This window comes from Canis lupus, chromosome 10 (genome assembly GCF_048164855.1).
Source record: "Canis lupus baileyi chromosome 10, mCanLup2.hap1, whole genome shotgun sequence".
NCBI classification, from domain to species: Eukaryota; Metazoa; Chordata; class Mammalia; order Carnivora; family Canidae; genus Canis; species Canis lupus.
Window position 1 is genome coordinate 52288908 of NC_132847.1, and position 13277 is coordinate 52302184.

Below are 13277 nucleotides of genomic sequence, written 5' to 3' on the forward strand. Positions count from 1 at the left end.
TTAAAGATTTATTTATTTATGATAGAGAGAGAGAGGCAGAGACACAGGAGGAGGGAGAAGCAGGCTCCAAGCCGGGAGCCTGACGTGGGACTCGATCCTGGCGTGCCTGGGGCCAAAGGCAGGCGCTAAACCGCTGAGCCACCCAGGGATCCCCTAGGTTTCCAGACTTAAAAATATTTAACTTTTTATTCTCTTTTTGAGTTTTTTTTTTTTTTTTAAGATTTTTATTTATTCATGAGAGACACACAGAGAGAGAGGCAGAGGGAGAAGCAGACTCCATGCAGGGAGCCCGATGTGGGACTCGATCCCGGGTCTCCAGGAACACACCCTGGGCTGAAGGCAGTGTCAAACCGCTGAGCCACCTGGGCTGCCCCAGAGTGTGTGTGTGTGTTTTTTTTAAAGATTGATTATTTATTTTATTTTATTTATTTTATTTTATTTTATTTTTTATTTTTTATTTTTTTAATTATGATAGTCACAGAAGAGAGAGAGAGAGAGGCAGAGACACAGGCAGAGGGAGAAGCAGGCTCCATGCACTGGGAGCCTGATGTGGGATTCGATCCTGGGTCTCCAGGATCGCGCCCTGGGCCAAAGGCAGGCGCCAAACCGCTGCGCCACCCAGGGATCCTTATCTATCTATCTATCTATCTATCTATCTATCTATCTATCTATTTATTTATTTATTTATTATTTAAGAGACGGTGACAGAGATAGCATAAAAGGGGGAGAACATGAGCTGGGAGAAGAAGCAGGCTCCCCCGCTGAGCAGGGAGCCCAAGAGACCCAGGGCTTGATCCCAGGACCTTGGGATCATGACCTGAGGTAAAAGCAGATCCTTAACTGACTGAGCCACCCAGGTGCCTCTGAGATTTTTTTTTGTATATGGTATAAGAAAGTGTTAATTTCATTCTTTTGCTCGTAGTTGTCCAGTTTGGCCAGCACCATTTACTGAAAAGACTGTTTGTTCCCCATTAGATATTCTTCTTTGTTGAAATTCATTGACTATGTAAGTGTGAGTTTATTTCTAGTTCTGTTTTTGCATGCTATCTTATTTATTCATTAAAATCCTTAGAATATTAATCAGAGTTATTTTAAATTCCCAGTCTGATAAGTCCAACACATAAGCCATTTTTTGGTTGTGATAATTGTTCTGTTTATTTTTTATTTCACCTTTTTGTATGCCTTGTGATTTTTTTTCTTGATAGCTGGATATGATGCATCTTACAGGTATAAGTTCCTCTGTAAATAGGTCTCGGTAATATGGTGGTGAGGTGTGAAAGGAGTGGGGAGCATTCTGTACTCCTATGATTAGGGCTCAGTCTTTCTTAAAGCCTTTGCCTCCGGACTATTAACTTATCACAGGAGTTTTTCAGTTTCTTCCTCTTTTTTTCTTCCTGTTTAACTTTGTTCCTTTTTTTTTTTTTTAAGATTTTATTTATTTATTCATGAGAGAGGCAGAGACATAGAGGGAGAAGCAGGCTCCCTGCAGGGAGCCTGATGTGGGACTCAGTCCCAGGACCCTGGGATCAGGACCTGAGCCAAAGGCAGATGCTCAACCGCTGAGCCACTCAGGTGTTCCTACTTTGTTCCTTTTTTAAGACTGTTTTGACTTGGGATCCCTTCGGTGGCTCAGGGCGTGATCCTGGAGTTCCGGACTTGAGTCCCCACATCAGGTTCCCTGCATGGAGCCTGCTTCTCCCTCTGTTGGTGTCTCTGCCTCTCTCTCTCTCTCTCTCTCTCTCTCTCTCATGATTTAAAAAAAAAAAAAGAAAATAAAAGACTGTTTTGACTATTCTGGGTCCCCTGAATTACAACCTTATACCAACTTTTAGTACCAGCTTTTTTATTTCTATAAGAAAAGGAGCTGGAATTGACATAAAACGATGTTGAATCTGAAGATCAGATGGGGGAGGATTGCCATCTTAATAATATTGTCTTGTAATCAATGAATATGCAATATCTTTCCATTTGTTTAAGTCTTTAATTTCTTTCAACAGTGTTTTTGTATTTTTCAGAGTATAAGTTTTGTGCCACTTTTGTTAAATTTAAGTTTTGTTTTTGATGCCAAAACAAATGGAATTTAAAAAAAATTTTTCAGTTTATTTAAATTCTACTATATAGAAATATAATTGATGCTGGTATATTGATCTTCTATCTTGCAACCTTGCTGCACTTGTTTACTTGTTCTAATAACTTTGAGTGAATTTGTTTGGATATTTTATATACAAGGTTATCTGCAAATATATTACTCTGTTTTCTTTTCAACCAAGATACTTTTTATTTTATTTCCTTGCTCATTTGCGTTAACTAACATCTCCAGTACGGTGTTGAATATAAGTGGTGAGAGCAGACATCCGTGTCTCATTTCTGAAATTAAGGGAAAAGCATTCAGCCTTATACTGCTAAATATGATGTTAGGGCTTTTAAAATCAATGCCCTGATCAAATTGAAGAATTTACCTTGTATTCCTTTTTTGGGTGTTTTAAATCGTGAAGGGGTATTCAATTTTTTTTTTAAATTTTTTTATTTATTTGTGATAGTCACACAGAGAGAGAGAGAGGCAGAGACACACAGGCAGAGGGAGAAGCAGGCTCCATGCACCGGGAGCCAACATGGGATTCAATCCCGGGTCTCCAGGATCGTGCCCTGGGCCAAAGGCAGGCGCCAAACCGCTGCGCCACCCAGGGATCCCAGTATTCAATTTTTGAGGTATTCTTAGGGATACTCTGGGGATTATAATCAACATAACTATGGTAGTTCATTTAATACCATTTTAATTTCAGTAGTGTACAAAAATTTTGTTTCTAGACATATAGATGGCCAACATGAAAAGATGTTTAACATTACTAATCATCAGGGAAGTGCAAATCAAAACCACAATGAGAGAGACGCCTGGGTGGCTCAGTGGTTTAGTGCCTGTCTTCGGCCCAGAGTGTGGAGTCCTGGGATCGAGTTCTGCATCAGGCTCCCTGTGTGGAGCCTGCTTCTCTCTCTGCCTATGTCTCTGTCTCTCTCTCTCTGTCCCTCATGAATAAATAAAATCTTAAAAAAAAAAAACAATGAGATATCACCTCACGCCTGTCAGAATGATTAAAATAAAAAATACAAGAAACAACAAGTGTTGGCACGGATATGGAAAAAAAGGAACCTTTGTGCACTGTTGATGGGAATGCAAATTGGTGCAGCCACTGTGGAAAACACTATAAAAGTCCTATAAAACTAAAAATAGAATGTGTCACCATATAACCCAGTAATTCCATCCCTGGGTATTTATCCAAAGAATATGAAAACACTAATTCGAAAAGATATATGCACCCCTGGTTTATTGCAGCATTATTTACAGTAGCGAGATGTGGAAGCAATCCAAATGTCCATCCAAGGTGCATGGATAAATGAGGATGTGGCAGGATGTATATATACAAAGATACACGTGTACACATACACAATGGAATATAACTCAGCCATAAAAAAGATGAAACTTGCCATTGGTAACAACATGGATGGGCATAGAGGGTATAATTCTAAGTGAAATAAGTAGAAGAAAGACATATACCATATGGTTTCACTCATATGGAATTTAAGAAACAAAAAAGACAAAAAAAAAAAAGTAGACTCTTAAACGTAAAGAACAAACTGGTGGTTACCAGAGTGGGGGTGGTTGGGTGAAATAAGGTAATGGGACTTAAGAGTATATTTATTGTAATGATCACTGAGTAATATATAGAATTTTTGAATCACTATGTTGTACATCTGAAACTAATATAACACTATGTTAATTACTCTGGAATTAAAAAGTAAAAATTTAAAAATTTTGCTTCTTTTTAACTCTGATCCCTTCCCTTCACTGTTCTCTTATTGCCATACAAATTACAACTTTATGTATTATGTGCCCATCAGCAGAGTTATAATTATTACATTATGTAATTATCTTCTAAATCAGATAGGAAGGAAGTTAGAAACCAAAAAAAAAAAAAAAAAAAAAATTACAACGTATGCTATCAGGAGTTCTTGGTTTTCCTTTATCTAGTAATGTCTTAATTCACCTTCATTTTTTGAGAAATAGTTTTGCTGGATATTGAAATTTTGGTTGATAAATTTTGTTTTTTCAGCACTGCTTTGTGGCTTCCTGATTTCTGATTACAAATTATCTGTCTTATTGAGGATTCATTATGCTTGATTGTGTCTCTTGCTGTTTTCAAGATTGTCTTTGGCTTTCAACAGTTTAATTATGATATAACTAGATGTGGAGTTTATTCTAGTGGCATTTGTTGAACTTCTTGCTTATGAGGCTTAATGTTTTTCATTAAATTTGGATACTTGGGGTCATTATTTTGTCATATATTTTTCTTTATGCATTTGTTTTCTCTCCTGCTGCCATTCCCAGTATGCATACGTTGCTTTTTATTTCTTTAGATGGGGAAATCTAAATTGATATATCTTCAAGTTCACAGATTTTTTCCCCTTGTTCAGATCTGCTGTTCAGCCCATCTAGCTTTTTGTTGTTATTGTACTTTGCCACCACCCCACCATTCATATTTGGGGCTTTTTTCCCCCTCAAAAAACTATTCAGGTTATATTTTATAATTTCTCTTTATTGCTGTTTGCAGTGTGCTGAGACATTTTTCTCATACTGTCCTTAGTTCTTTAGCCATGGTTTCCTTTAATTCTTTAAACATTTAATGCAGCTGACTTAAGGATTCGTCTGGTGAATTCAAGATCTGGGCTTCCAGTTTCTGTTGATTGGTTTTTTACCCTGTGTATGGGCCAGACCTTGTGGGGTTTTTTTCCCCCCATGTTCTATGGTAGTGTGTTGAAAACTGGTTGGATGTTTAAGTAATAAAATAAAATGTGGCAGTAGAATTTTTTTGTTGCTGTTTATTGTGATTGTTTCCTTACTTAGTTTTCTGACCTAATTCTGTTTTGTCTAATTTCTTGTGTTTGGGCAGTAAAGTCTCTACTTGGTTAGCTAAGCAATCAGCTGAACAGTGATTTCCTTAGTTTGATTTCCTGGAACCAGCAAGTTCCCTGGGCATTCTAGAGGAGCTCTATGTGCATACTGAGGCAAACCTTTAACATTCAGAGAGGCAGTTTTGAACTCTGCCTGAGCCTTTGTCATTACCACCTCCTTGTGCAGATCCTCATGTTCAGCCAGGGATGGAAGTTTAGGGTCTTCTAATGAATTCTCATGACTTTCCTGAGCATGTGTATAGCCTAGGCACATGCACAGCCCTATACATGGGCCTAGTCTTCTGGATTCTTAGGAATTTGTTAGAGTTTTTATATCTCATATCCTTGGCTTTTCCTATTAAATTTTTTGGTTAGTTTTTTGTTAGACCTAACAGCTTTGAAGCTCAACATTTGCCAATCATTTTTGACAATACACATGTCCCAAGGAAAATTATTTTCACACTGTCCAAGCTACAGATCAGGTCAAATATAGACAGCCTTGCAAGTGAATTTTTCTAGGGAACTGTTAAAAAGGTCAGATAGTGACAGTTCTTTGGAATTAAGGCTCTGAAGAAATTTCAGCACATTATGTGGCTGCTCATCTTCACTTTGAATGTGATTTGTTAGTTTTAAGGTTACTACAGCTCTGGAGGTCAGGGCATGGGATTCACTGTTCTTACTGAGGGTTAGCTCTTTTTCTTAAATAGAGGTTCCTTGAATTTCTACTAGCCTTTGGTTATTTTCTAAATTCTGAAAAATTGGTTTCTTAAAATTTTTGCCAATTTTCTCATTGCTTTTATTGAAGAAGTTTTGAGCTTCCTGACTTGCCATGTTTACTGGTGGTTTTAGCTTATTTACCCTTAGCTTGTCCTTTCTGTCCCTTCCTCACGCTCTTTTTACTGTACCGTTAGATGAGGGTCTTACTGAGTAGCTTTGTATTTGAAATACGGGATACTGCCAAGGACAGCTGCTGCAGTTATTTATAATAGCAAAAGACTGAAAACAACCCAGATGTTTCAAAATATGGAAAATTTTTTCTAATGATTCATCTATATGTCTGGTCTGTATGATGGAACATTACACAGACACTAACAATCATGTGTTTGAAGATTATTTTATAGGAAAATGTATGGTTATTGAAAGGAGAAAAATATAAAATGCAGTATATTCAAATTTTTGGAAATAAGTTTTGTAAAGAAAGAAACATATGTATACACCAAAAACTTCTGGAAGGAGTTATATCAAAATGATAGCATTTATTATTTCTGGGTGGTGGTTAAGTGAGTGAAAAATGGCCTTTGTTCTGTTTTATGTACCATAAGGTTGTGTTAATTATTTTTTGAGATAAAAATAAAATGCAGTAATTAGTGTGACACACCTGTACCTATTACTGTTTTTCCCTCATGAGTTTAATTTAAAATTAAATGGCTGTTGAATTTGGTGATTTAACATAAGCTCTTATAAATACTTGAAGAGATGCTAATAAGAACTCTGACATTGGGGCTAACAAAATGTATATGAGCAGTTGTTAATCATAACAGTCTACTCTATAAAAAGGAATTTGTTTCACTGGGATATAATAGGGTGAATTATTAGGCATATGAAAAACCTGTAGTCTCATTTATTAGCATTTCATTTTTTTTCTTTTCAGGCGCACATTAAATTTCCTATTGACTACCCATATTCACCACCTACCTTCAGATTCTTGACCAAAATGTGGCACCCCAACATTTATGAGGTAAGAGACATGTATTGTGAATTTCTCTGAAGATTTTTTTTAAGATACAGTCCTTTAAAGTAACCTTTATATCTGCATACACTGTGGTAGTTATGCTATAGCCACGAGGGTGTATTCATCATTCCCTACTTTTAGTAGTCCCTAGTTTCATTGTTCAAAATTGAAGGTAGTTTTATACCAGTGTATATTATACTTATGACTGAGGCTTTATAGAGTCCTGAATTTGAATCTCCATCTGTATAAATTAGCACACTGGAGCAGCTTTATATTTTTCACAACTTGCTTTTTCTTTGAGGCATTATCTTTGGGATTTTCTCTCTTTTTTTCTTTCTTTTTCCTATTTATTTATTTTAGAGAGTGCACACACAGATTGGGGGTGGGGGAATGGCAGAGGGAGAGAGAAAATTCCAAGCAGATGCCCCACTGAATGCGGAGCCTGATGTGGTACTTAATCCCATTACCCTGACCTGAGCTGAAATCGTCAGTCATTTTAACTGACTGAGCCACCCAGGTACCCCCCCTTTTTTTTAGAATGAGGGGGAGAGGCAGAGAGAGAGAGAGAATCTTAAGCAAACTTCACAACTTTGAGGAGCCCCATGTGGGGCTCAGTCTGACAACCCTGAGATTGTGACTGAAATCAGGAGTTGGATGTTTGACTGAGCCACCCAGGCGCCCCTCTTTTCCTGTTTAAACAGGACAAACTGGTGCTCAAAAGGTGGTATGTATTTACATTTCCAGAAGTAAGTTCCAGAGTGTTGTTTTCTTTAGTATCTTTAGTATTTGACATAATCACAATATGAATAAACAATAATGAATATTATTCTGTATAACTAAGTTATCCATTACAGGAGAGAGATTATAGAAGCAATTTGCTGTTTCATAAATTCAGCGTGAGTTCAGTACACATAGAAATATGTTTGTTTTTGTCCATGTAGTATATATATATAGATTTTATTTTATTTATTTATTTATTTATTTATTTTTTAAAGATTTTATTTATTTATTCATAGAGACACACACAGAGAGAGGCAGAGACACAGGCAGAAGGAGAAGCAGGCTCCACGCAAAGAGCCTGAAGTGGGACTCGATCCAGGGTCTCCAGGATCACGCCCTGGGCTGCAGACAGCGCTAAACTGCTGTGCCACCGGGGCTGCCCTATATATAGATTTTAGATGGCAAGAGAGAAGTGAGAAAACTCAAGCTGTTGTTTTGTTATTGAGAACTAATTTACCTTAAAGCCATGTATTCACTTGTTTCCACCTCAAGTTATCTAATTTTCAAACCCCTCTCAAATAAAAAACAAGAAATAAGGAAAAGGATTCAAAACTGTAGAGGAATAAAGTTTTTTTTTGTTTGTTTGTTTGTTTTTTAACTATTAAAGTAGGCTATTTAGTCCTGTCTCTTTAAAATTTAGCATTAGGTCATTATTTTTTAAAAATATTTTTCAGATTCATAATAAAATTTTCAGTGGTAAAATAATGCATGTGTATCTTACAAATATGTAGTTATTTTCCATGCCATATATGTATTCTTTTTAAAGAAGCAATAAGGGGCACCCCCGGTGGTGCAGCGGTTTGGTGCCGCCTGCAGCCCAGGGCATGATCCTGGAGACCCTGGATCGAGTCCCACGTCAGGCTCTCTGCATGGTGCCTGCTTCTCCCTCTGCCTGTCTCTGCCTCTCTCTCTCTGTGTCTCTCTATGAATAAATAAAACCTTTTTAAAAAAATAAAGAAGTGGGGATCCCTGGGTGGCGCAGCGGTTTAGCGCCTGCCTTTGGCCCAGGGCGCGATCCTGGAGACCCGGGATCGAATCCCACGTCGGGCTCTCGGTGCATGGAGCCTGCTTCTCCCTCTGCCTATGTCTCTGCCTCTCTCTCTCTCTCTCTCTCTCTCTCTCTCTCTCTGTGTGTGACTATCATAAATAAATAAAAATTAAAAAAAAAAAAGAAATTAAAAAAAAAAAATAAAGAAGCAATAAGTTGGGATGCCTGGGTATCAGCCAGTTAAGCATCTGCCTTCAACTCAGATCATGATCCTCAGGGTCTTGGGAGCAAAACCTGGGTGGGCTCCCTGCTGAGCAGGGAGCTGCTTCTCCTTCTCCCTCGGCCTCTCTCCTCCACTCATGTGTTCTTTCTCCCTCTTTCTCTCTCTCTCTCAAAATCTTTAAAAAAAATAAAGAGGTCATAAGTCATAGGTAGGATTTAATTTGATATATAGTCGTGGTGGTCATGAGTTAATTTATCTTTGCTACAAAAAATGGTGACTTTTTTTAAGATTTACTTATTTAGAGAGGGAACCCACATGCAACAGGGAGAGGGACAAAAGGAGAGAGAATCTAAAGCAGACTCTATGCTGATTTCGGAGCCTGATGTAGGGCTTGATCTCGCAACTCTTGAGATCATGACCTAAGCCAAACCAAGAATCAGACATTTAACCAACCGTGCTACTCCTGCTTCCCAGAATTGAACTTTTTGAGGACCTATGTCAGTATTTGTGATTCTAGTGATTGGGACTCCTGCTTCTTGGCCAAAGGGATATTCTTAGCTGTTCTCTTCTCACCCAACCTGTGTTGTCCACCTAAGGTAGAAACGTGGTGGACCTCAGTGTCAAATTGCTCTGGTCACCAAAATGTTCACTGCTGAGTTATTTATAATAGAACTGCAGGGAGATGGGGGCCAATGAAACACCCCAATAAAAAAACAATGCAGACTACTCAAATGCCAGAAAAAGGGGAAAAAAAAAAAGAAAGAAAGAAAGAAAGAAACAAAAAAGCCAGAAAAAGGGACTTGATGAAAGAGTTTTTTGACATACTAACTTCATGGGCATTAAAAATAAATACTGTAGGGGTATCTGGGTGGCTCAGTCAGTTGAATCTCTGACTCTTGATCTCAGCTCAGGTCTTGATCTCAGGGTCTTGAGTTCAAATCCCTTGTTGGGCACCACACTGGCCATGAAACCTACTAAATAGTTTGAACGAGTGGATAAATATTGTAAAGATTATTATTGTTAAAAAATAGTTTATTGGAATGCCTGGGTGGCTCAGTGGTTTAGCGTCTGCCTTTGACCCGGGGCATAATCCTGGGATCCAATCCTGCATTGGGCTCCCTGCATGGAGCCTGCTTCTCCCTCTGCCTATGTCTCTGCTTCTCTCTCTCTCTCTCTCTCTCTCTCTCTCTCTCTCTCTCTGAGTCTCTCATGAATAAATAAATAAATAATCTTTTAAAAAAAAGAAAATATATCAAGTTCTAAAAATCATAAAAGCTTTGGTTACAGTTTTGTTAAATACATCCATGGACACAATACTGCAACCTCAAAAGTAATAAATGGCTGCAGTGTTATGTAAGTGAAGTTAATTATTTTAACATTTCCTTTATCATTTCCATATTTGTGAAATTTATAAATATCAAGGGGAAACTTGGAGAACAAAAATTTAATATGACAGATGCCTGGGTGGTTCATTGGCTGAACGTCTGCCTTTGTCTCAGGTCATGATCCTGGGGTCCTGAGATCGAGTCCCTTATCAGGTCCCCTAGGGAGTCTGCTTCTCCCTCTGCCTATGTCTCTGCTTCTGTCTCTCATGAATAAATAAATAAAATCTTTAAGAATAAATAAATAACCATTTAAAAATTTAATATGGACTTGTCATCAATCATTCTACTCTTATCTGCTCTGTAATATGTAGCATGAGCTCAAAAATACAGTTTCATGGTTATAGTCAGAACTAAACACCTAATAAACCCCATTTGCCCCACAGACCATGTATTAAAATGAGATTTTCATACATACTGTAATTCACTATGAACTTTACAGCTATGGCAACTCAGAATCTCCTTGTTCTTTATCATTTAAAAAAATAGATTAATTTTCTAGAGTAGTTTTGGGTTCACTGCAAAATTGAATGGAAAACACAGTTTGATGATCTTTAGGATATGTATTTTTAAATATTATTGTTTTAATAATGATTAAAAATAGATACTACTGTTTCAATATGCTTTTCCTAAGACATGTTGTCTTAGCTTGAGCTGCCATAACACTATCATATTGGAGATGGCTTAAATAAATGAAACTTATTTTCTCATAGGTTAGGAAACTGTAAGTCCAAGATCAAGGTACCAGCATGGTTGGTTTCTGAAGACTTGTGGCTTATCTCTGTGTCCTCTTATGGCTTGAGTAGAGACCGAGCTAGCTCTCTGGTATCTCGTATAAGGTTTTTTTTGCCAAAAAAAAAAAAAAAAAAAAGGTTTTTTTTGCCAAGTTTGCAGAACCATAACTTTTTAGAATAATAAAATTTAGGCTTTTTAAGTGGTGAATGGGCCTAATTACACATAGTTTATGATCTTTGTAATAGTTTAGATGGATGATATGCCATTAGTGAAAATGAATGAGACCTATAATGAGCTTTTCAAAAATTGAAAGAACTGGGATCCCTGGGTGGCGCAGCGGTTTAGCGCCTGCCTTTGGCCCAGGGCGCAATCCTGGAGACCCGGGATTGAATCCCACGTCGGGCTCCTGGTGCATGGAGCCTGCTTCTCCCTCTGCCTCTCTCTCTCTCTCTCTCTCTCTCTCTGTGACTATCATAAATAAATTAAAAAAAAAAAAGACTTAAAAAAAAATTGAAAGAACTGCATGTGTCAAGAGTCATAATGCTGTAACCATAAATTATATTTTAGCATTATACAGAAAAGACCAGGTAAAAGCAACAATAATACAGTATTAGGGTTCTCCAGAGAAACAGAACCATTAGTGTACATAGAGATATATATTAGAGGAGGGTTATTAGAAGAGTTGGCTTCCATGTTACGAAGTCCACGAATCCAAAGGCATATTAGAACGAATCCAAAGGCATGGGACCTAGGAAGCTGCTGGTCCAAGTCCTAGCGTACCAAGGCCCCAAAACCCAGAGTTCCAATGTTCCAGCTCAGGAGAATTTGTCCTTTGCCTATTTGTTGTATTTAGGCCCTCATTAGATTGGATGATGCTTGCCCCATTAGGATCCCAATCCCCATTATGGTGGATATTCTTTACTCAATCTACTGATAGAAATATTAATTTCTTCTGGAAACATCCTCACAGACACACCCAGAAGTAATGTTTTATCAGCTATGTAAGCATCCCTTAGTCCAGTCAAATTGGCACATAAAATTAACCATCCCAGATAACTATCTTTTTTTAATCCATTCATCCCCTGCTGTCCATGTATGGCCTTTCTCTGCTTTTTGCACACCACTATGTTCACAGTGGGTATAATTTGGAAGTGTATTTGAATCTTTTTTTTTTTTTTTAAGATTTTATTTACTAATTCATGAGAGAGACAGAGAGGCAGACATAAGCAGAGGGAGAAACAGGCTCCATGCAGGGAGCCTGATGTGGGACTCAATCCCAGGACCCCAGGATCACACCCTGAGCCAAAGGCAGATGTTCAACCGCTGAGCCATCCACGCGTCCCTGAATCCTTTATTTTTATTTTTTTTAAAGATTTTATTTATTCATAGAGACACACACACAGAGAGAGAGAGAGAGAGAGGCAGAGACATAGGCAGAGGGAGAAGCAGGCTCCATGCAGAGAGCCTGACGTGGGACTCGATTCAGGGTCTCCAGGATCACGCCCTGGGCTGCAGGTGGTGCTAAACTGCTGCGCAACCGGGGCTGCCCCCTGAATCCTTTAAATAGCAAGATGTTTCGGGGTGCCTGGGTGGCTCAGTTGGTTAGGTGTCTGCCTTTGGCTCAGGTCCCAGGACTGAGCCCCGCATTAGGCTACCTGCTCAGTGAAAAGTCTGCTTCTGACCTTCTTCCATCTCATGCTTGCTCTCTCTCTCTCTGTCTCTCTCTCTCAAATAAATAAAATCTTAAAAAAAGAAATAAAATTGCAAGATGTATTATAATAAGGATTTATTCCCTTCTTATTTGATAACATTCAGTAAAATTATTGTTAGATAATGCCATAAATCATAGCTCACCTAGATCTGCTTCATCTCTTTTGCTCATATAACATACATTTCTTTCTCTTCAATTAATTATTATTCTTCTTTTGGTGGAATTATCTAATAGAGCTATGGTTTTTCTGTGATTTCTCTGGGAATTTACTTTGTTATACCACCCAGGAATCAAATAATGAAATAAACTTAAGTTCCTTTCTTTCTTTTTTTTTTAATTCATGAGAGACAGAGAGAGAGACAGGCAGACAGGCAGACAGGCAGACAGGCAGAGGGAGTAGCAGGCTCCATGCAGGAAGCCTCATAGTGGGACTTGATCCCGGAACTCCAGGATCATGCCCTGAGCCAAAGGCAAACACTCAACTGCTGAGCCACCCAGGCGTCCCAAAGTTTGTTATTCTTAAACTAAATTCATATAAAATTTAAATATAAGATTTTAAAATTCTGAAACATTTATAATTGTTTTTATTCAAATGCTTTAATTTCAGTGTCTGGGTATGATAAACATACTATAAAAATGTTAGGTTTATTTTATTTTACTAAAAGATTTTATGTATTTATTCATGAGAGGCACAGAGAGAGACAGATATAGACAGAGGGAGAAGCAGGCTTCTTGCAGGGAGGGCGATGCGGGACTCGATCTCTGGACCAGGGATCATG

The 13277-nt window shown here is 38.0% G+C and overlaps 1 protein-coding gene across 1 annotated transcript in view; it reads left to right on the top strand.

Moving 5' to 3' along the window:
- UBE2R2 (ubiquitin conjugating enzyme E2 R2) overlaps positions 1-13277 on the top strand; it is a 123468-nt gene that overhangs the window by 80294 nt on the left and 29897 nt on the right. Inside the window, exon 2 of the mRNA XM_072841692.1 lies at positions 6599-6685. Within this exon, the coding sequence (XP_072697793.1) occupies positions 6599-6685 (87 nt within the window). The remainder of the gene's footprint in view (positions 1-6598; positions 6686-13277) is intronic.